General features: G+C 56.7%; 1 protein-coding gene across 1 annotated transcript; it reads right to left on the reverse strand.

Moving 5' to 3' along the window:
• Window positions 1-3,889: 3,889 nt before the first annotated feature.
• LOC113932984 (translationally-controlled tumor protein-like) lies at window positions 3,890-4,599 on the reverse strand. The gene has a single exon (XM_035722413.1). It carries the CDS (start codon window positions 4,496-4,498, stop codon window positions 4,115-4,117), a length of 384 nt encoding a protein of 127 aa, XP_035578306.1. The 5' UTR covers window positions 4,499-4,599; the 3' UTR covers window positions 3,890-4,114.
• Between the last annotated feature and the right edge of the window lie 18,005 nt (window positions 4,600-22,604).

Genomic DNA, 22,604 nt, shown 5'->3' on the forward strand with positions numbered 1-22,604 from the left:
CCAACCTCACACCTGGGCCCAGGGACACAAAGACCTGTTGCCTCGACGGGAGGACTTCTGGAGGGAGGGTTGGCTACTGCGGAGCTACTGGGTCACTGACGCTCCAGCCGCCCCGGGGAACCAGGGAAGCACCCCCCCACACACACATACCCTGGAATGTTCCAGAGCCACCGGAGGGCTGGGCCCAGGTTCCCCACTGGAGAGGGGAAGAATGCAGTGCTCCCCACCCCCCCATTACCTTGATCGGTCACCTGCAGCACAAGGCCAGGGACCAAGGTGAGATGAGAGAGGGCCGGAGGCGAAGAAGAAGCTGGGGAACGGTCAGAGGGGGCATCCCAGGCCCTGTAGCTGGCTTCTGGGCTCAGAGCAGGAGGAAGGAGGAAGCTCTTGCAGGCGAGTGGCCAGCAGGAACACAGGCTGTGTCCCTGCCATGAGGTGTGGGCGTGGGGATACTGGTGGGGCCCTTTCTGTGCTGTTGGTATGAGCTGTCTAGGCCAAGACTCAAAGTTTCTAACTCTAGACCCTTTGGAGTTGGAAGGCCCTGAGGGAGCCCATTGTATGGAGGCTAAGACTGAGGCTTGCAGAGCTGCATGGCTTGCCCAAAGTCAGTGCGCGTGGCTAGTAGGGAAACCAGCATCCACGTCTCTGTCTCCCAGACTCAAAGACAGTGCTTGGCCAAGCAGGGCCTGGATGTGGGTAGGGGCAGTTGACCTCCATTCTCAGCAAACTGCCCCCTATGGAAACCTGATCCCAACCCCAGAGATATTCCCACCAGCCCTCCGGGCAGGTGGTGGAGATGGGTGGCCTTCCAGGGCCCGGAGGGGGCCCTTTGGACTGAGGACACGGCTGGCCCAGGCAGCTCAGCGTCCCGGCAGCCACCCAAGTATGTGGACGGCAGTGTGGACAGTGTTCCTGCCACGTTCCCAGAGCACGCACCAAGGAAAACATGGAATGTTTCTTGGATGACACAGTCTCCATCCAAAGTCATGCATTCCTGTGGGAGGGCAGTGAGGAGGGGTCGTGGCTGTCTGCAGGGGCGAGGGCCCTGCCTCAGCACGCACAGTCCTGTCTGCAGACGTGGGTCCCCAGGTTGTTGTGCCCACGGCCAAGGGAATCTGTGCTGGACGCAGCGGCGGGCGGCCGTGCCATCGGCATGAGCCTGTGGTGTCTACATTGTCAGTCAGCAGACACCGGCCTTCTGCGTACGGCTGACAGCCTGGTTCTGCTCCGGGGCGCTCAGCTGTACATCGCCCTGCCCCACGTGGACAACTAGTATGCCCCTGCCTATGTGTATCTTCGGCTCTGAGCAGGTAGCCGGTGCAGCCCTTGACCTTGCCCACACTGACTTTCCCTCGTTCCTGTGTCCTGACCGGGCCCCTGCTGGTAGGTCCTGTGCCCATACCGAGGCCGGGTGTGTCCTCAACCTGTTCTGGACACAGGGCCAGGGAGTCAACCAGCTTGGGCTCGACCACTGTTTGAGCTGGGCTTGGATGCTATGTACCGCTGCCCCCACCTCTAGCCTCAGGCTCCCCCTCTCTCAGCAGTCCTGGGCATTCCCTTCACATGACCACTGTGATCAGGATGGAGGGCAATGGGCCAGGACTGGGTTGTGCGGGACCACGGAGAGTGGGCAGTTGAGGGGGTTTTGATGGAGACCCCATCCTTTCTGTGTTCCAGGGCAGGGGCCTCTTCACAAAAGGAGGGAGGCTCTGGCCTTGACCTTGGAGATTCTGAGTCCTGGACAGCCCAAGGTGGACGTTGGGGACCCAGAGAGGGCACACAGGAGGCATCTACCCTCGAGAAGCCCTGTCAAAGGAGGTACACTCTGACCAAGAGGGCTGGGATGACGTTGGGGGGCTGGGGAAGCTGAGGGATGCGCTTTCTCTACCTTTGAGCTGCAGTGATGACTCGGAAAGAGCGGACCTTATGAGATGGGTTTTGAGGGTTGAATAGGAGTTTGCCAGCAGATTAGCGTGGAGGATTTTAGAGCTAAGGCATCATGGGTGCCAAGGCCCCAAGGTGTCAAGAAGTGTGGGCATACCCTGAGAAATGCAGGAGGTCGGGAAAGCTGAGCTTGAGAAGGGCCATGGTGAGCCACGAGGGAGGGGAGCCTAATGTGGTCTGGGGGCAGTGATGAAGAAAAGCCTGGAGTCAGGGAAAATTCTGGAGCAGGTTTGCCTTGAGAGAGAAAGCAGAGTTGGGCAGGGTTCAGTGATGCCGGGGAATCTAAGTGGGAGGGATGGGGATGGTCTGAGTGGTGGCGCGGAGGTGGCAGCATGGGGAAGGACGAGGGGTTCAGGCCGTCTGGTGGGGAAAGCAAGGCCAGGCCCTGGAAGATCCTGATGTTTCCTCCCATCCAAGATGGCTGCCCCGTCCTGCCCCAGTCTGGGCGTCTCTGGCTGGAACAGGGAAACTGGGGTGCCCCCGCACTATGGTTTACATCACTCACATACTTCTGGGCTCTTATCTGCGAGGGTCTGTCGTGCGTGCCCACCTTGCCAAGTGGCCCCATCACTGCCGGCCTCATAAATCAGGCCTGTTTCTCTCCAACACCTCCCTGCTCCCACCACACCCTCCTGGTGCTGCCTGCGCCGCCCTGAGTTCCAGCCAGCTGGGGAGGCAGAGAGGGGCCCAGAGGCAAGACTCCGCCCTGCCCAGGAGCTCCTGCTTTGCAGGGAGGATGTCCTGGGTGACCTGGTTTTCAGGAAGCATTCCCAAAGATCTCCAAAGACTGTTCCCGTGGCTGCCCTGCTTCCCGGCTCCTGGGGGGTGGTGGTCGTCAAGCCTGTCGCTCCCTGTGGGGGCCTGACCCAGGGTAAGGTCAGGAGCAGGCAGATCCTACTTGCCACTCTCAGGAGGCTGGAAACCAGCCTTCTTAGAAACTCCTAGGACTATCTATACTCCACACGAATTACAGCCCCCGTCACTGCTCTTTAGGGCCTCATGTCCCCTGTCTGTAAAATGGGTACATTCACTCCTTAATTCAACAAACACTTACTGTGTGCCAGGCCCTGGGTATGGAGATAAACCAAGCAGAGCCTCAGCCCTAGTCCAGCAAGGAGACTATTGCAGCGGAGGAATGGGGTGCTCTGAGGTGAGCATGGGGCTGTGAGAGCCCAGAGGAGGCACTGATCCTGACTTGGCAATCCAAGAAGGCTTCCTGGAGGAGAAGACCTTCTAGCCCCGTCTTCAAGGACAAAGAGAAGTTTGCTAGTTCAAAGGGAGAGAGGGGGCATTGCAATCGGGGTGACCACAATTCAGAAAGCACAGAAGCAAGACGGAGCAGGCTAGGCTTGGGGTGGGGAGCTTGCAAGCTGGGGGGGGGTGCTGGATCCTGCCAGGCATGGATGGAATGCCAGACTGAGGAGTTTGACCGTCTTCACGGAGGTCACTGGGAGCCATGCAAGGGTCGTAGCGGGGGCAGCATGATCAGATTTGCATCCTGGATTGACCCTCGGGCCCTTGTCTCCTCCGTGCAGAACGTCACACCAGTGGTACTGAGAAAGGGGCTTCGGGGTCCAGGTGGTTTCGCCAAGGAGGCATCACTCGATCTGGGCCTCCAAGGAGAAGGAACTCTGCACAGTGGCATCCGGCCCACACCTGTGTCCCCACGGCTGGCACAGACTCAGGGCTTGAGAAGGGAGCAGGCAGAGGGGGATGTGTCCCTTCTTGGAAAGATGGACGGTTTGGGTCTCCCGCCGTGCCTAGGCCATGCCCCATCCACACCGGCTCTGCTGGCCCAAGGCCTGCAGGGCCACGGCTCAGGAGGCTCGTCTTCCTGGCCCCAAGGCGACTGTTTGCCCCCAGCACCTGCACCTACCTTGCTTTCCCACCAGGCGTTTCTAGAAAGGGCTGGGCAAGGCTTGGGTCCCATCCCTCTGGTCTCTGATTTTTTTTTTTTTTTTGAGTTTAAATGCATTTTATTTTTAGACAACCTACATGACATGTTTTTTTCTTAAAAACAATGCCTCTGCTCCAAATAAATCAGGGTCAAAACAAATGAAGAGCTCAAGATGCCATCAGTCCCATCTGTCTAAGTCCTGGTGTCGTGTGGATGAAGAGGAGCAGCCCGTTACGGCAACAGGTGACACATCCAAAGTCATGGCCCAATTCATTAACATCTCTCCATTTCTAAACCATCGTTAAAGAAAATCATATATGGGGTCACACCATCCTCACGGTAGTCCAGCAGAGCAACCATGCCATCTGGATTCATGTTTTCACCAATAAAGAACTGGTAGTTTTTGAAATTAGCAAGGATGTGCTTGATTTGTTCTGCAGCCCCTGTCATAGAAGGCTTTACTCTTTCTGGCCTCTGTTCTTCAAGTTTGCCTTTGATTGATTTCATGTAATCTTTGATGTACTTCTTGTAGGCTTCTTTTGTGAAGCTGGTTTCCTTCCCCTCCACCTCCAGGCACAGCCCATCCGCCATCTCCCGGATCTTGTAGATGTCGGAGAACATCTCATCGTGGCTGATGAGGTCCCGGTAGATGATCATGACGACGGCTGGAGAGAGACGACGGCGGCACTACCTTAGCAGAAGCCGGGAGCTCTGAGCGAGCGCGGTGCAGCCGGAGCGGCACTCGGGGGGGAGGGGAGGGCGGAGCGGGCGGAAAAGGCCCTGGTCTCTGATTCTTAAGCTGCCCAGCGTTGAAGGCGTCCCTCTTGGAGCTCAGCAAATGCCCCCAGGGCCACCCCGGACTCTGGGAGGACCACAGCTGCAGTGGGCCTGAGGCATTTATTCTCTGGAAAAATCTCCTTCTAGGCTCTTCTTCCCAGCGGTGGCACCGGCAGCTGGGGTCAGGGCAGAAGGAGGGTGGGGCAGGCTGTTGCCCGCATCAACCCCAGAGAGGGCTTCTCGTGGCTGGGAGAGCAGGGACTGGAAAGGGGGTTTCAAGAAGTTTTCGGCGGGCGGGGTGGGGGGCCCTGGCCGAGTTCTGTAGGCCGACTGCGTGCTCTCAACACAAATGTGAATCTTCACAAACAACGCATTTGTTCAAAAGTGAGTCGCAGTGTTTTACGATATACACATGTATGAGCACGTACGTGTGTGTGTGTCTACAAACCTTTCTCTTTTGGTCGCAGCAGTATATCTGGCACAATCTGACTAATGCCTTCTCTCCCGTGCCGTGGGGTTCAGTGCTTGGGTGGGGGGGGGGAGGGAGGTATGGACTATGCAGTGGGTGCCCCTGCCCCTGCTCACCCTGGACAGAGACCCACAGACTGTAGCCCCCTCTCATCGTTGCCAGCTGGCCAAAGGAGGCAGACCAGGCTGCAAGCCCCTCGGGGCCCAGCGGTGCACCCCCGAACAGATAATTAAGTAAGCCGGTGGCCCGGCTTGCAGAGCGCTGCCCAGCGCTGGTTGGGCTGCCTGGAGGCGGGCTGGAGGACGGTTGTCCCAGTTATCAGGGACCTTCTGGAAAAGAGCAGTTGGTTCAGCTGGCGTAGACTCGGGGACAAGGCAAAGGCGGACAGATGGTCGGACATTTGCACACACGCACGGACACAGATACACGTGGACACACGTGCACAGCTCGGCCCCAGACATCCAGACACACACTTGTGCTGTTGAGGGGCACTCATCCCACCTTAACTCGGGGAGCCTTGGGGACAGGGCTGGTGCCGGTGTTGGGGGGCCCTTTGTTGGATGACCAAAGGGTTGAGGCGCAGATACCCAGTGTATCCCAGGGAGACCCCCGGGTGGAGTACAGACACACCCTGGGGAGGGCCGACGCATCCCGTCTGGTTCTCGGTGGCTTCTCGGGCTGGCTGTGTCTTGGCTGGAAGGTCTGGCTGCAAAGAACTATTGGAACAGCCAGAGAGGATTCTGGGAGGAGCAGCTTATTAGGTGGGTACGGATAGAGTCCCACACTGGAGGTCTCAAGTTAGGACCCTCTGTTCCACTAGGGTGGTGCAAGTGTCCCTGTCCCCTGCCACCTCCTGATGACCTGAGCCTTTCACCTCCCTCAGGCCTGACACCTGGCCGGGGTCCTTCAGGGGCCTGCTCTGCCTGGGCGGTGGCAACTCTGCCAGCAACCCCTGACCTCTCCCTGCCCCTCCGCGACCCCTCCACTGTCTCCTGCCTCCCACCCACTTTGCATCCCAGCCCTGACCTCACGTCTGCAGGGCTGCGGGCGGGGGCGAGATAAGGCGGGTGTTGCACGCTGCTCCCTCCTGAGGACCGGCGGGAAGGGCGGGCCGGGCTGCCAGCCTCAAGAGCGCCCATGACTCACCAGGTGGGCAGGGCTGAGGCCGGCATCCGGGAGGAAATGCCACTTCCTCTGGATAAGGCTGCAGGCCCTCCGGTTTTGCCTTATGGTGTGTGCATTTGGGGTTTTGTTTCAAGAAGTCCTGCCACTCCTGTGTGACAAACATATTCTCCCAACAGTTTATTCTAGCAAATTCAGAGTCTTGCTTTTCATATTTAGGTCTGGCTTTAATCCCTTTGGAGACATTTTCTTAGGAGATAGTAAGTAGAGATCCAGTGGCAGTTTTTCTCCATCAAGTGAGCCCATTTCTTCAACCCTCCTAAGCCCTCCATCCTTTCTCCTTGGACCTGTGGTGTGTTCGACTCTTTTCGAACTTAGTGATCTGCTCTGCCACCCACCTGGCTGTTTCTGAACCCAGACCCTATTGCTTTCCTTCCTTCCCACGGCTTCGTGGCGTGTGCTCACGGCAGGCCGGGCAAGGCCTCCGCTCTTGGTTCTATTTTTCAAAGTCGGCTAGCCATTTACAAATCTTTATTCTTCCATATATTTTAGAATAAGCTTATCAAGTTCCTCAAAAATATCCAGCTGGAATTCAGGACTCCAATGTGGCAGACAGGAGGAGGAGGATATTTGTGCCTTTTAGGCAACAAGGGACTGAAGTTCTAGAATATACACGGGATGCCCATGGAGCAAGGAGAGAAAGACGGCAGCCCTTATTAAAAAATGGGCTAAGGGTATGAATTGGCAATTTGCAGAAGAGGAAATGGAAACAACCAGAGTACAGAAGTGACTCAAACTCACTTAAAACCAGAGAAGTGCAAATTAAAAAACAATAATAAGATACTGCTTATCACCCATCAGGCCACCAGGCAGTACAGAGGTAGGTACTGGCCAGCACTGGGAGGATGTGGGCAGGAGCGCCTCCCCAGGTGCCCATCACTGGGGTGTGGGTGTAAAACCTGGCCACGCCCACCCCAGGGCGCCACGTGGCAGTCACACATGAAGCCACAAGCCCTGTGGAAGACAAGACTAGGTTGTCGGATCCTAAAAACAGAGCATGGCTGGAAAAAATAAGAAAGAAATATGAAACCCCTAGCCCAATTCCACTCACATAAATAATGCCCCCTCCCAAACGGCGATACACATTTACAAAAAAATGAGGTCAAATTCACACAGCATGACATTGACCCCGTTGGAAAGCCTTCAGCCCAGCGGCATTGGGTCTGGTTGCGATGTGGTGCAGCCACCAGATCTTTCCAGGTCCAAGACGTGCCATTCCCCAAGAGGAAACCCCATGCCAGTTTCATCTTCAAGAATACACACGAATAAAAACACATGCATGAGAACGTTGCCGGAAGGGGCAGGAACAGGGCTGAAAGGAACAGGTCCATGAAGCCCCCGGGGCACAGGGAGTATGGCTGATAGGACAGTAACAACGTTGAGTGCTGATTTACCATGGTGCTCATTCCGTAATGCACGTACCCATCATTGTGCACCTGAACTAATACAATACCGTATGTCAATTATTCTTCAATTTAAAAAAATTTAAATCAATCAATCAATCAATCAATCCTCTGGGCTTTGAGGGCCAAAAAGAGATTTAAAAATAACATATACACAGGAGGTCGGATTTCCTCTCCTCCAGGCACCCAGGGGTCAGAGACTCTGGAAAGACCCTGGGACCCCAAAGGAGCATCTCCCATCCCGTCTCGACTCCTGGCACACGGCAGGAGCCCAGGGTGAAGGTGGTAATTAATTGGGCCTGGGAAGGGGATGGTGGGGAGGAAGCAGGCACTGTCAGGCAGGGGCTGAGAGGTGGACCCCTTGGCAGGTGCACAGGGTGGTGTTGTTGGGGTACGAGGGGTGGGAACCTGAGGGCTGTTTTGGCCGACACTCTCTGCTGATCCCTGGACTAGGCAGAGCAAGGCTCCATTTTCTGAGCAAGAAACCCAGACATGAGGTTTGCCAGAAGCCTCTTTGTTTTTCTGGATTTGAGAATTTATTTATATGAAAAGTCTTACCAAGGTATAAACATTCTGGGCCTTTGCACATGCTGTGGACTTAGCTGGAATGTTCCCTTCAAGCCCCCTCCCCACTGGGTGTCCTCCTGGTGAACTTCAGCCACCCCTGGGGGCACCTCCTTCAGGAACTTTCTCTGACCCATGTCCTTCCCTGCACCCCAAGGTGCTCAGTCCCTCCTGGGGGGACCCACAGCCCCTCACGTGATGATCACGTGATGAAACCCACGTCACTGCTCCCTCCACCCCCACTTGGAGGCATTTCTCCGGGGCAGGAGATTGCTTTGTTTTACTTTCCCAGGGGCCTGGCACCCCATGGGGCTCAGAAACGTCAGATGCATGGATAACCAGTAGATGTTTGGTTTCACCTGCCTGTGTTCATGGCCAGGGTGGGGGCTGTCTTCCTAGCACCAAGTCATTGGGGTTTGAATCAAAGTGGTCTCCAGGCCCCTGCTCTCCTCCCCAGGAGGCTGGGGTAAGCTTATTCTGTACTGCCAGAGACTCAGTGTTCTGGGCTTGTGACAGGGAGCCCTGGCCTCTGGGGTGCTGGGCATTCACTGTGTGTGGGTCGTCAAGACCCAAGCCTCCAGAAGGCAGAGGGGAGACTGGGCAAATCAAGCTCCCATGTTGGGGGTGCTTTGTGAAGGGCCCGGGGCTCCTCCTTCCATCTCAGCTGCCCTTGGTCGGCTAGAAGGATGGGGGCACCATGGGTAGCCTACTCCCCACCCTCCTGAGGCCAGATGGGGGCTGGTGTCGTTGCGTCTCAGCAATGGGACCCCTTTCAGGCCCTCCACGGACCTCTGGGAACTCTCCCTGAGGATGTAACCTCAGCTTCAGAGGTTTGTCTCTAAGTAGGTTTGCTCTTCCCAGACAAGGGGTCTTGTCTGGGCCAGTCTGGGGGACTTTTGTTTAAGCCCCTGGTTTGGGAACATGAGGGAGAGAAGGGACTTTTTTTGTTGTTGTTAATGCATGTACTTTGGTTTTCTGTGCAACCAGCTCCCAAAGTCACTGCTCCCCTCCTTGCTTGGCAGGGCTGCCCGCCTCGTGCTGTTGACCTTGGCTGTGGGTTTGTGGGGGCTGGAGCTCTCACACCATAAATTCCTGTCTTCTAGGAATCCAGCCTGGGAAAAAAAGGAAACACGGAGGAGAATATTTGATTAACATTTTTCCAACGTGACCACATCACAGAGACATGTGGCCAGAATTCTCACCCTGGACTGGGCAGGGCACCACTCGGCTCGTGCCCAGCTGTGGGGAGGGTGGGCTGAGCTGGGGGCCCTCCTGGCCCGAAGGAAGAGTAGGGTCTGAGTTGGCATTGTCGTTCAGGGTGGAGGGCTCTTGGATGGGAGCCGGTCCAGGTCAGACACCTGGATTTGAACACCTGGGAGAGCTCATCTTTGACCTCAGTGGTTCTAAGGCGGCACCCTGAGCTTGGGGTGTGAGGCTCCGACCTTGTTTTAACCATCAACTCTCCCACTCTGGACAGAACCCTCTGACTCCAAATTGAATCTTGACCCTAACTCCAGACTCAGACCTGGCCCAGTGACCTCTGACCCGAGCCCCAGGCCAACTGGGCTTTCTTCTGTCACTGAGCTCTCCTGCAGAAACCCTCCATGCCTCCCTCTCTGTCCCCAAACTCTAAGCCTTCGTCCTCAGAACTAGCCTGGAACTAATTCTATGGGATGTCATCAACCTTGCATCTCCAGGCCTCTGGCCAGGCATCCCCTCTCCTCCCCCGACCACCGGCTATCATTGGCATTTAAACATCTCACTGTCAAAAGAAGAAGGGAACCCTCCCAGAGCCCCACTCCTGCCTCTGGCCGCCCCATCTCTCGCCTCCCTGTCCCGGCCACTCTCCAGAAAGCTGTCTGCATGGTTGTCTCCACTCCTCACCTCCCTCACTCCCCGGCACACGTCGTCCGGGCGCCCAAGCGGTCCCCACCCAGGTCAGCGGGGACCCCACGGAGCCAGCCCCACCGGCAAAGCCCTGTCCTTCCAGGCTCCTAGGACCCCCCACTCTGCCCTCCTTGGTCCGGATGGGCACTGTTACCTCTGCCTGGATGTCCATCTTTAGCACCTCAGTCTCTGCTGTCCAAACCCAGACGCCTCTTCCCCACAAACTGCTCTCCCCGCAGTGCTCCAGCTCAGCGATCCCTGTTGCTCAAAACCGAGTCATTTCCACCCGTCTCTCTTCCCCGCCGTCCCGGGTCCCGCCCACCTGCCCGCCAGGACATCTCGCCCATGTCTGGATTTCCACCCTATCCGCACCCCAGCTACCCCCACCCACGCCCACTCCCTACCCTCCTCGCCCCCCACCATCCTACCCCTCACCCATTACCCCTGCGCTCCTCTCTTCCCCCTCCAAGCTGCCATCTGATTTCTGTCCGATCTCCAAGGATAGCTTTCCGACTCTACCTTCATCCACTCCTGCCCCTTCCAATCCAGCTTGACCTGTGAAAAATGCCAATCATATCGTGTCACTTGCCTACACCCCACCACTAACTACCCACTCCCCTGCAGTGATCTCCTTGGGCTCTCTTGTTCCAACTTGGCGCCAGTCATCCCGGATAGACGCGGGGGTACTGTGTGTCCCCCTCTCTGGAGTCCTCTCTGCCTTGTCTCCCTATAGCCAGCAGCATGACCAGCTAATGTCTCCTCGTCCGTCAGCTCAGTGCAAACATCACCTCCATCGGGAAGCCTTCCCCTCCTTCCCAGGGCTGCTCTGGGGCCCCCCGCTGGGCTGCCATGGGGACCAGAGGAGCACAGATCATGTTAGTTATCATTTCCTGGCTCTCTGACCTCAAATTTGGAAGGCCTCCCCCCCAGGAGCAGAGACCCTGTCTGGGTGCCCCCCACTGGTTTTCCCGAGCCCAGTCACAGGGTGGTCCCTCCAAACCATTTTTAGAATGAATGAGATAAAGAGAGGACCAGAGGACCCTCAGAGACCAGGAAGACATTAAGGCTCAAGTGGGGTAATGGGAAAGGGAAGCAGGCCTGGGTGTCTGGGGAGATAAAGAATAGGTTGGGGGGCTGGGGGACACCCCTTAATCAGGAGAGACGTTTGCAGCACCATGGCATGGAGAGGGCCTTCATTTGATAAAGGAGCTCTGAGGCCCACAGTGGCCAGTTGCAGAGCTGAACCCAGGACCAAGACCCTGACCTTGGGATATGTTCTCGGCTCCCAGAAGGTTACAAGTCCCTTGGCTTTGGCCTTCACTTCCTGGGCTCACATCGCCAGCCCTGGTAGCCCACCCGGCTCTCCCTACCTGGCCTCACATTCCCCAAACCCACTAACCTCCCCACTACCCCCAGCCTTCCTCTCCCTACTGCCCACCTCAGTCCTCTGCCTGAACCAATCGCCCCTACCCAGGATCATATACGCATTGATGCAGCACGTATTGAAATGGTGGGGGTGGGCCAGGTGTTAAGGAAAAGTCTTTTATCTTAGAACATCACCAAAGGACTGTATTTTCATCTGGAAAAATACGTGGGGACTTTTTTTTTTTTTTTTAAGAAATTCAAGACAGGAGGAAGAATGAAACAGAACAGGATCCCATGCATACTGGTGATAAGAACAGCACTTACTGTGCACCAGTGTGTCGGGCACTGGGCTGAGGGCCTCACAGGCATGCTGACTACGACCCCCTGCGAAGTCACTGCGAGAGTCTCCACCACCATCTCCAACTCATATTCCTACGTGAAGGGACTTCAGCTAGAAGACTTTCCTGTACTCTCTCTTCTCCCTTGTTTCTCCTCCCGCAGGACTAGTCTTTTCTACTGTGCTCTGTAGTAATTTTACGGGGGAAGGTTCTGCCTGGCAGGGTGGAGGGAAGACCTGGTGGGTCCAGTGCTACCTATGCCTGGGGTCCAGTGTATCTAAATCAGGGATGAAGGGTGAAGGTGCCCACTGAGGCTTTGCTTTTTGACTTGATTTTTCCCCCCTTTTTTAAGTAGGCTCCCCACTTAGCATGGAGCCCAACACAGGGCTTGAACTCGCAACCCTGAGATCAAGACCTGAGCTGAGATCAAGAACTGGATGCTTTAACCGACTGAGCCACCAGGCGCCTCTGGCTTGATTTTCTTTCTTTCTTTCTTTCTTTCTTTCTTTCTTTCTTTCTTTCTTTCTTTCTTTCTTTCTTTCTTTCTTTCTTTCTTTCTTTTTTAAAGATTTTATCCATGTATTTGAGAGAGAGAATGAGAGAGAGAGAGAGAGCATGAGAGGGGGGAGGGTCAGAGGGAGAAGCAGACTCCCTGCTGAGCAGGGAGCCCGACGTGGGACTCGATCCCGGGACTCCAGGATCATGACCTGAGCCGAAGGCAGTCGCTCAACCAACTGAGCCACCCGGGCACCCTCTGGCTTGATTTTCTAATCATTATACTTTTTATATTTTTTCTTTTTCTTTTTTTTTTTTAAGATTTTATTTATTTATTTGAGAGAGAGAACACATGGGGAGGGTCAGAGGGAGAAGCAGACTCCCCACCGAGCAGGGAGCCCAATGCAGGACTCAATCCCAGGGTTCCGGGATCATGAACTGAGCCGGAGACAGTCGCCCAACAAAGTGAGCCACCCAGGTGCCCCCTTTTCATATTCTTTCTTGCCTTATTGCGATGGCTAGGCCATCGAGTGCAGAGTTGAGTCAAGTGGTGGCAGTGGACAGCAGTCTTCCGTAATAAAGTTAATGTTTAATCTCTGTCTGATTCCTGTGGCTATCTCTTAGTTTGTTTTGAATGTGTGAGGGAGATGTTATTTATAGAACTCCCAATACTCCATTTTACAGATGAGGAATCGTGAGGTATCTTGCCCAAGGTCACACATTTATTAAGTGGCAAAGTTCCTGTGTATAAATCCCAGGGAGTTCGACTTCAAAGACTGTAGTCTTAGCTACTATGCTATAAAGCCTTCCATAAAACATGTTCTAAAAGAACAATAATTTAAGAGTGTGGTACTGAAGTAAGATCAGAAATATGCACCATTGGAACAAAATACAAAGCCGCAATTTTATATAAGAGCCTATTATATATAAAAATGCAAGACTTCGTAAAACATTTATAAATTGAATTATAAAATGGATTGGAGGGACAGCAATTCGGGGTGCAAGGAAATTAGCTAACACTTTATATTCAACATTAAAATTATCTCCAGGCAGATGACAGCGTTAAAACTTATATAAGTAAGTAATAAAATTCTACAGTAGCTAGTAAGAAACATTGCAGTCTTTCTTACCTTCTGGAAAAGCATTTATAAATTTTTCTTAACTTCCTTAACTTTTCTGAAACTTCCCAAGTGGTTTATAAGTTTCCAAGCAATAGAAGAAATCATGAGGAAAAAAGATGAATCTTCCTGGCTCAGGGATGGGCGGTGTGGAGGGATGGGGCAGTCCCCCAGGAGTGATCATGGGGGACAGAGCTGCAGTGATCAGCAGTATAAATCATCTTTGAAGACCGAGCAATACACAGCAACATGCTACTGCCAGGCTGCGGGTGTCTGGAATCCCAGGGCAGCCCTTGAATGCCCACACAGGTCCCACGGTCAAGGCACACTCACACCCTTGGACTTCCATAGATGTATCTTCCCTTGGCTTCACCACCCCATTGGTCTCCCACAAAAGTGCACCCTTGGGCACTTGCTTTGAGATGCCTGCTTCGCATAGGCATTTGCACACCCAATGGGAAGATGGAGCCCATCCCTGGGCACAAGCCAGGCTCCATCCGTCTGGGCCTCTCTGGGTGGTCACCTCATTCCACAGTGTGGCAGGTGTGGATGCTGCCAGACCCCACCAGTCCACTGGCTCAGAGTGGGAGACTGCTTACCCCACTGTTCTTCTCCAGTTCCTGCTGCTCCCGCCATGCCCCCCCCCCCGGACCCCTCTCCAGCCCAAGCAATACAGCGCATCTGTACCTGCTCTGAGCCCCGTCTGCAGGACCTGCAGGATGAGTGGCATGTTCCAGGCAAGGGCCCAGGGTCTTATCATCCTCTTCACCTGCTCTGTTCTCTAAGCCCACCCGACCAGGCTGGGAGGAGGCACCACCACCTTCTTGCGGGGCTCCGAGGGAGCAGCGTTGACCTCCAGTTTGTACTTCTGGGGTCTGCTCACCCACCAAGCCCTGCACTGCCCCTTACTCCTCCCCAGCTGGTCCAGCCCCAACTCCCAACATCTGCCTGGGCTTGCCTCCAGGCCCCAGACCTTCCCCCTAGAACTTGAGTTTTACCCCCAGCTCTGCCTGGAGCTTGGCTGAGCTGCAGTCCAGTCTCCACGCCCTTGGGAGCCCCTTCTCCGGCAGGCCAGACAGACCCCCTGCCCTGCCTCTGTGCCTGGGGACTCCAGCCAGAACTGAGCACAGCACCTGGCACGTAGTAGGCCCTCAACAAATATTTGCGAAATGAGTCAATTCCTCCACAATCCCCTCGGATAGCCCAGTGCACTCCTTTACCGATCCCCTTAGCCTGGCCCCTCCAGGTGGGCTGCTTTGGGCCAGGAGCCAAGACCGTGCCTGACCCCACTCTGTCTGGGCCCCCTCCTCCCCCTGCCCCCCACGTGTATGCGGTTTGCCTCTCCCTTCCCCAGGGACAGTGCATCCTTCCCAGTTCAGTACACCTTCTCCCGGGCACACAGAGCAGGGCCTCAGCGCCACAAAGCATCCCGAAAGTTGCCCTTCCTGCTGTCCGAGGTTTTCTGCAGGCCTGGCTCACCCCGGGCCGCAGCCACTCTGTCCCTCCCGCCAGCCCCGATCTCTCACCCGGGCCCTCAGTGTGTGTATTTCACCCGCAGGGCTGGCCGGAGGGTTTCTGGGCTGCTCCGAGGGCTTGCTGACTGCCTCCCCTTCTCAGCCGGCCCTTGCTTCCCCCTGCCTGCCGTCCTGCAACCTTGTGCTTCGAAATGAAAAAGGTGATGAGGGGGAGGATCAACTGCTCAAGATTTACAAACGGTGTTTGAGTAGGGGGGACCCGTGGCTCCACGGGCACCTCTGAGGGTCTCCCAGCCTTACTGTTCAGTGACCCGGACAGAAAGCCACACCTGAAGAGCAGGTGTGCCCTCAGCCCCAGCACATGACACCCGGTCCAGCACGCCTGCAACAGAACAGAGGACTCTGGGAACAGCCTGGTGTTGGGGAGATGCCTCTGATCACCGGTGGCACGCCCCCCCCCCCACTACCACACTTGTCTGGGCTGTGTGTCCCCCAGGTGGACAGCTAGTGCATTCTCTTACCCAGGCACCCCTCTGACCAGGGAGAAAGCAACAAGTGGGGTTCAGGCTTTTTCTAGGCTTCAAAGGCACTGACTTTTCCAGGGAGTTGCCCCGAGACTTGGATTTCACAAGCCTTCGCTCCAGCCCCCCACTGGACAAGTAGCCAGCTCTTGGGCACCCAGCCTGATTGCTGCCCGACCTGAAGTCTTCAGGGAGGGGAGAGCATGTTTTTAAAACACACAAAAACCCCATCCTGTCTGAACTGAACATTTTCTCCTGCTTGTTCAACACCACCATTTACATTCTTGGGCTGGTCAGTGGCCAAGATATTTATAGCGCGGCCCTGGCACTCCATCTTGCCTAATTGGCGTGGCCGACGGGGCCCCCATCTGTCATGGTAAAGTAGGCCTTTCACCGGCCTCTGGCGGGCTCTCAGCCAGCCCGGACATTCCCAGGCCTGGGGGAAGGCTGCCTCCTGTCCTGCCTGCTCCCCGGGCCCCTCACCAGTGGGCCCAGTCATGCCAAGGGAGCCCCCAGAGCAAGCGTGTGAGTCAGCCCGTTGGTACCGTCCTGCCCAAGAGTGGCCTGACAGCACGTCCCAGCCGTTCTCAGGCCTCCCCGCTGCCTTCAGGCTTCCCATGGCTCCTCACTCCATCCTTCTAACGTACAAAGGTGGTGTGGTCATTCCGCTGTCGCTGGCTTCACGGGCTCCCTGTCCTGCAGGATGAAGCCTCAGCTCCAGCAGCCCCGGGGAGGACCATCACCATCCATCCATCCAGCGATGGCTCCAGACACACAAGCCACATGCCATTTCCCACAAGGGAAGTTGTCCTCCAGACCTTCATGTGGGCCCTTCCCTGTGCCTGACACGCTTCCCACCCCCTCTCAGCTCACTTAAGCTCTGCTCCTCCTCTGATGTCTGTCTTAGATGTCTCTCCTCCGTGAAGCCTCACTACCTCCCTCACCTGGGCTCCCCAGCACATCCATTAGCGAATTATCCTTGCTCGACCTTGAGGTCACACGGGGGCTGGGTGGGGGGCAGGCGGGGCTCCTTCCTGCTCCCCAGTGGCTACAGAGCAATCCTCAGCACCACTGAGAAATCCATCTATTGATTTTCCCTTGGGTCCTCAGGACTGAATGGGTTTTGTTCCCTAAAATACTGTATTTTCAGATCAATCCCCCAAAAGCTCCTGTGGCCACAGTTTCACATCTTTGAAATTGGGATGGCCTGTCATGGTTTAATTGTCAGAAGTTTTTACCTGTCTTAATGGGCCATGAAACAATGGTGCATCTTTCCACGGACGACTTCTCAGACGCGATGGCACGACAAGAATGCCATTGATTATAGTGCGTTATGGAGACAGCATAGTGGTTCGAAGGTCTGACCTCAGTTTTGACCCACCTGGGTCTGAACCTGGCTCTGCCCTACTCAGGCTGTGAGATCCCGGGGGATTGATCCTAACTTCTGAGCCTACCCGTTTCCACAGCCGAAAAATGGGGAGCCTTGAGCGTCGAGTTCTCATCGGGTGGTGCTGTGATTGCATTCACTGCGAGAGAGCACTGTGCTTGAACAGTTTGGCCACTGCTATTATTCCTGTTGTTAACTCATCCAACTGAGATGTTGAGTGCTGACCGGGGTGGGACAGGAATGGCGGTGGACAAGGCAGGCAGGGCTCTGCTCTCACGGGTCTTAGCTGGTTGGGAAGCCAGAGCGTAACCACGCAATTATAAGTCCAGGAAAATTCCTACAAAGGGGCTGTGAGGGAACGGACTTGGGAAGACCAAGTTTTGGGGTTGGCGAAGAAAGCGAGGTACGAGCCGAGACCGGAGGGACAGGAAGAGTAGACAGAGGTGAGGTGATGAGGTCAAGCCAGGTCGCAAGGGACCTCATAGTCATCGAGGGGCATCAGTTTGGCTCCAAACACGATAGGAATTGGTGCAATTTAGCAAGCGAAACGTAGGGTCTGATTTACATTTTGAGCTGCTTCCTGCGGTTCCCACGGGGCAGTGGGCTGGAGGGGCAGAGAGGCTGGAAGAGTTGTCCAGGGAGAGTGGGTGGTGCCTTGAGCCCAGTGGTGGCAGCAGGAACAGAGGGAAGTAGATTTGGGGTTTATTTTGGGGTAGAATTGACAGGTCTTGGCAATGGAGCGATGTGGGTGGTGAGAAGCAGGAGGATCCAAGGATGCCTCCCAGTTTTCTGGCCTGAGCAACAGGGCGGACGATGGTACCATTTCCTGAGACGGGGAAGACACAAGGAAGTGCACGTTGGGGAGGAAATCGAGAGTTTACTTTCGGACGCATTAAGCTTGAGCTGTTATTTGTCTCTGCCTGGCTCATTGCTGACAGAGCTCCGTTGGCCTCAGAGTGGCAGGGAGGCCAGAAAGAGGGGTGTCTCCGGCCCAGTAGCAGCCCTGCCTATGTGTGGCCCCATTAGGTGTCTCCAAGTGCTGAAATTGCTTGAGCATCTCTCATCCCGCCTTGGCCGTGCCAGAGGCCGGGGAGCCTTCCTGGTCCCGAGCAGCAAAGAACTCTCCATTCCGTAGCCCCCGAAGGACCGAGGCCTGGTCTATGGGCTCAGTGGGGAGGTGCCCACATCTCTATGGGGACGCCCCATCTACTGTGAGTTCCAGGATCTGGACCTGCCTCTCTTCCATCCCCCCGTCCCGGCCCCCCACCTGAGCATCCCGGAGCCTCTCTGCAGAATTCTCGAGAACCACACAGACTCCGATCCAAATTCTACCTCTTCCATCCTCATCTACCAGTTATGAGCTGGGTGGCCGAGGGCGAGGGTTCCACATCTGTGCAATGGGGGTGATGACATCAATGCCCCCCCTCAGGGGGGGCTGTGAGCAATCATTGAGCTAATGCTTGTGAGAGCTTCAAACCAAGGCCGCTGAAAAGCAAGCACACACGTTTTGCTGTTTTCATTACTTATTATTGTGGGACACGTCAGCCAAGCCCACGTGTAAAGCCCCCAGTGTGACATCCCCAGGGGGGGACCCCAGAGCCGTCCCTTCCTCTCCTGCCTTCCCTTTTGTGGCACCCCGACAAAGCGTTGATGGTGGGATTCCAGGCAATGCCAATTAATGGGAAGGGAGGGGGCACTGAGTCACCCCCTGTTGGCACATGGTGGCCTCTGGGGTCTACAGGCAGGGCTGGCCTTGTCTGGTGACTGGGGCGGAAGCTGGCAGGGGACCGGGGAAGGGGGGACAATGGGCCCTTGTCTTTGCCGAGCTTTCTCCTTCCAAGACGCTCCAGCCCCCAGACAAATATGACCTCATTCCTCCTGAAGGTTCCAGGACGGAGGGCAGACACCCAGAGGCCCAGAGTTGGACCCACCCACCCCATTTTACAGACTGGAACACCAAGTCACTGGGGAGAAGAAGACAAGAGGCCACTGGGGTTCTGGCCTTAGTACCTGGCCCCAATGCATGCCCTCTCGGGTTGCCGAGCCCAGGTGGGGACACCAGAAGAGGGTCTTCCAGGCAGCCAAGGTCTGGACAGATAGTAGTCAAGCTTCTGGATCAGACAGGTACACAGCTGTGTACCCTGAGCCACTCCATCAGCTTCTCTGGGCCTCAGTTTCTACCTCTGACCAGCGGCCTGGCAGTCTCTTCCTGGCAGGGTCGGGCTGTCCTTGGACATCGCTGACTAAGGACAGGGGCTCAGCCCCGCCTGCTTAAAGCCATAGCGCCTGCCTCCTACCCAAGCGGGTGATTTTCCAGGACAGACCGTTTTGCTTGGTGATTGGGATTAGGGCCCACTTAACCCAGGCCCCCAGGCGATACCAGTTTCCACCCTGCACCCTCAGCCAGGGGCCCTGCAACAGGAAAGCGTGGTATGGGCCTGGCATTTCCCACTGACCGGTTTTTAAAGGACATTTTCAGACACTGGCCCTGCTAGGCACACACATCCCGGCCCATGGCAGCCCTGACCTCCGATACAGCTACCCCCAACCCTGCCCAGGGGGTCTTCTCCTAGCCCAGTCTCCGCCCCCACCTCCACCTGGGAAGAGCCCCTGGAGCCCGGCTCCTCTCTCAAGTGGGCTCATGGTGATCCATGGAGATGGGTGAGCCTCAGGGGAGAGCGGGGACACGCTGGGCCGAGGCTGGTGTTTATGATATGGTAGGTTCATTGTTCATGACAATAAGCATTCTCAAAGGTCATTTAGAATAACCCCCAACTAAGATGAAGAAAGCAAGGCCCAGGGACCGTCAGTCCTCGGCAGGGTCACACAGCCCAGTCGCGGCTGGGCCCGGGCCAGAACCGGCCTCTGGGTCCCACGCTAGCTTCTCAGAGACCTTCCTGTACGGCTCAGCCCAGGGACCCAGGTGAGGGAGGCAGGCAAGTGAGGCTGGGGCTCTTCTGGAGGCGTCCTAGGCTCTGGCCTTTCCCTTGGCCCCAATTTCCACCGCGGCTGCATTCCCAGGGAGATAAACAAAGGATCAGCGGGAGCAAAATGGATGAAGTAACAGGGAAGATATGAGGGGCCACGCCCGGCCCCCGGCCCGCCCTGCCTGCGACCCGACCAGGAGGGCTTTGGAAGAGGCCAGGCACCCCCAGCCTCAGCCAGTGCCAGGCACCAAGGGAGCTCGGCCCGGGCCAAGCCTCGGCTCATCCACAGGCTCAGGACACAGGCCCCTCTCAGAGCTCCTGGACCCTCCCCGGGCCCTGTCCCTGGGCCCTACCCTCCTCCCTGGCCTCCTCAGCCCCCAGCCCTCACTGAGCTGGGATTATTTCAAATCTGGAGGCTTGGCGAGGTGGGGAACACCTCCCTCCCGTGTGCAAACTGACCAGGCCCCCGAGCCGTCGGGAGAGGCATGGGGCTTGCCACCCTGGCTCAGCTGAGTCTAAGCTGTGGCCCAACACCGCCCCTCTGCGTCTCTGGGTACACTCTGGGCCTCTGCGCCTGAGTGGTGGAGAAGCTGTTTGTTCCTCAGTCTTCCCCCAAGCCCGGGGCCAGGTCCTTGTCCCTTGCCCTCTCTCGCTGGAACTCTGGGGGGCATCTCCAGGACCAGATGGGAGGCTGGCACTGCCAATCAGCCTGGGCTCCAGCTGGACACCAACTCGGGCACCTTCCCCTGCTGAGATGGAGACAAAGGGCCAGTCTCAGCTGGACAGGGCTCCCGCCCGATGGCTCTGAGGCCAGGCTTCCCGCTGCACAGATCCAGAGTTTGCAGCCCCGACCAGTGACCCCTGAGGCTCAGCCCCAGCCTCTCCTTGCCTCGGAGAGGGGACATGGAGGGAAACGGGCCCTCTACCGGCTGGGAAACACGCCAGGGGCCCACGTGCACCCTGAGCCAGGAGCCTGACACCGGGCCCGCCCACCTGGCTCACCCTAGGCCTCAGATGCCCTCTGCACACGGCCCCCGAGCTGCCCCAGGCCCTGACCAGGCTGAGATGGGGCTGTCCCCCTCTTCCCTCAGATTTCTCTGTCAGCAATGCACCTAGAGTTGTAGAGCCACAGGCCTGGACTCTGCATTTTAAGAACTCCCCAGGTGATCCGAGGCAGGTGGTCCCCGGCCACACATGGAGAGACCCTGCTTCCGGTCCCTTCTGTGGGTAGCCACCCCCTCCTGACTTCCAGAGTGAGCTGCCCCATCTGCTGAGGCTCACCCAGCCCCTGACTCCCTGGTCCTCAGACCCCCACTTTTCTAGCCGACTTCCCGCCACCCCCCTCCATGCACCTTCTGCTCTGACCATCACCAGCCACCACTGTTTGCCTAACACGCCTTCCCTCTTCTGCACGTGGGTCTCTCCGTCTGGAATGCTTGTTCCTCGGCCTCCTTCGACCCACGACGTCCCTATTGGGCCGCACTTCCAGCTCCAGTGTCACTCCAAGGAGACTTTCCTGATCCCTACCTTGTCTGTATTTGCCCTTCATTCTGACATACCTGCTGGGAGCATGGGGCCCACCAAGGACAGCTGGGGAAGAGCAGAGCAGCCTCGTGATGACACGCACATTCTTAGGGGGTCCCAAAGGAGGTGCTAGCATGTACTCAGCTCCTCTCACCATTTTTCAAAGAAGATTGAGCCCCAGGCAGGGTATACAGTGACTTGCTCAGGATCACGTGGCTTAGGAGGTGGCACTGGTCCTGGAACCATACTGGTCTGACCCCTGTGACCATTCGCCTGGCACTGGTGGCCTCAGTGATTGGGACCGGAGCCTTGGACAGTGGTCGAAACACAGGCTCACCCAGTCCCAGGTCCCCAAAGGGCCTCGGTGGAACACACTGCAAGGAGAAGCAGAAACATTCTGAGATCGGGGACTTGTCCAGAGCCGGGTCCCAGAGCCGGGGGCCCGGCCACCACCAGCCAACGAGAGAGGTCGGAGCACAGGCGCCCGGGACACAGAGCAACCCTGCATGTGTGGCACGCTGGGAACACGGGGGCTGAGACCCGCCAGCTCTCTCAAACCAGGGCCCAGAGCACCCCCGCCCCACCCGCCCCTGGCCGGCTGTGCGTCTGCCCCGAGGGGCCTTGGAGCTCTCCCAGGAGTCACCAAGCAGGGGCCGCGTCTCAGATTTGATGCTAAACATACCCAATCTTGGCAGACAGACGTGGCAGGCACCCCGAAGAGGCCAGTGCTGTTTGAGTCAAGCAGCAATGGGGTGACCCCTGAGTCCCTGCCAGGAAGCCACTTAGCGGCAGCTGTGGGTGCACCGAAGACACCCAATCTGTCAGCGTGGGCCACGCAACGGGCAGGTGTCCAGGCCAGGCCTCGAGGGGAGCCACCAGAGGGGGGCCAGATGCAGCCGAGGGCTCCAGCTCAGAGGCAGGAGGGCACTAAAGGCACCATCCCAAGGGAGCCACCTTGCTTGGTGGCGAGCTCTGGGTTCTCGAAGCCAGCTTCCATCTGCCACCCTGGGCTGCCTTCTCTGTCATCCGTCTGAGAAGCGCCTCGGAGGCCTGCCCTGAACACTAAGGTTAAGGTCCCAGGCCTGTGCCCTGGCCACTTACTAACTGTGCAGTGGCTGTGGGCAGGTCCCCTCACTGCTGACCTTCATTTTCCTCCTCCATAAAATGGACAAAAAATCGCCACCCTGAGGGATGATGACCGAACAATGCATATGAGGTACTCAGGAGAGGCGGGCTGGAGGAAAGAGAAGTTGGGGCGCTCATCCCCAGGCACCCTTCATGCCTGGTCATAGCTCTGCTAGCAGCCACACCTCTAGGCTCTTGGCTCCTGG

Source organism: Zalophus californianus, chromosome 10, assembly GCF_009762305.2.
Source record: "Zalophus californianus isolate mZalCal1 chromosome 10, mZalCal1.pri.v2, whole genome shotgun sequence".
Taxonomy (NCBI): Eukaryota; Metazoa; Chordata; class Mammalia; order Carnivora; family Otariidae; genus Zalophus; species Zalophus californianus.

Bases quoted from the DNA above. Each gene is read 5' to 3' on its own strand.
- LOC113932984 (XM_035722413.1), bottom strand. From the start codon at position 4,498: ATGATCATCTACCGGGACCTCATCAGCCACGATGAGATGTTCTCCGAC.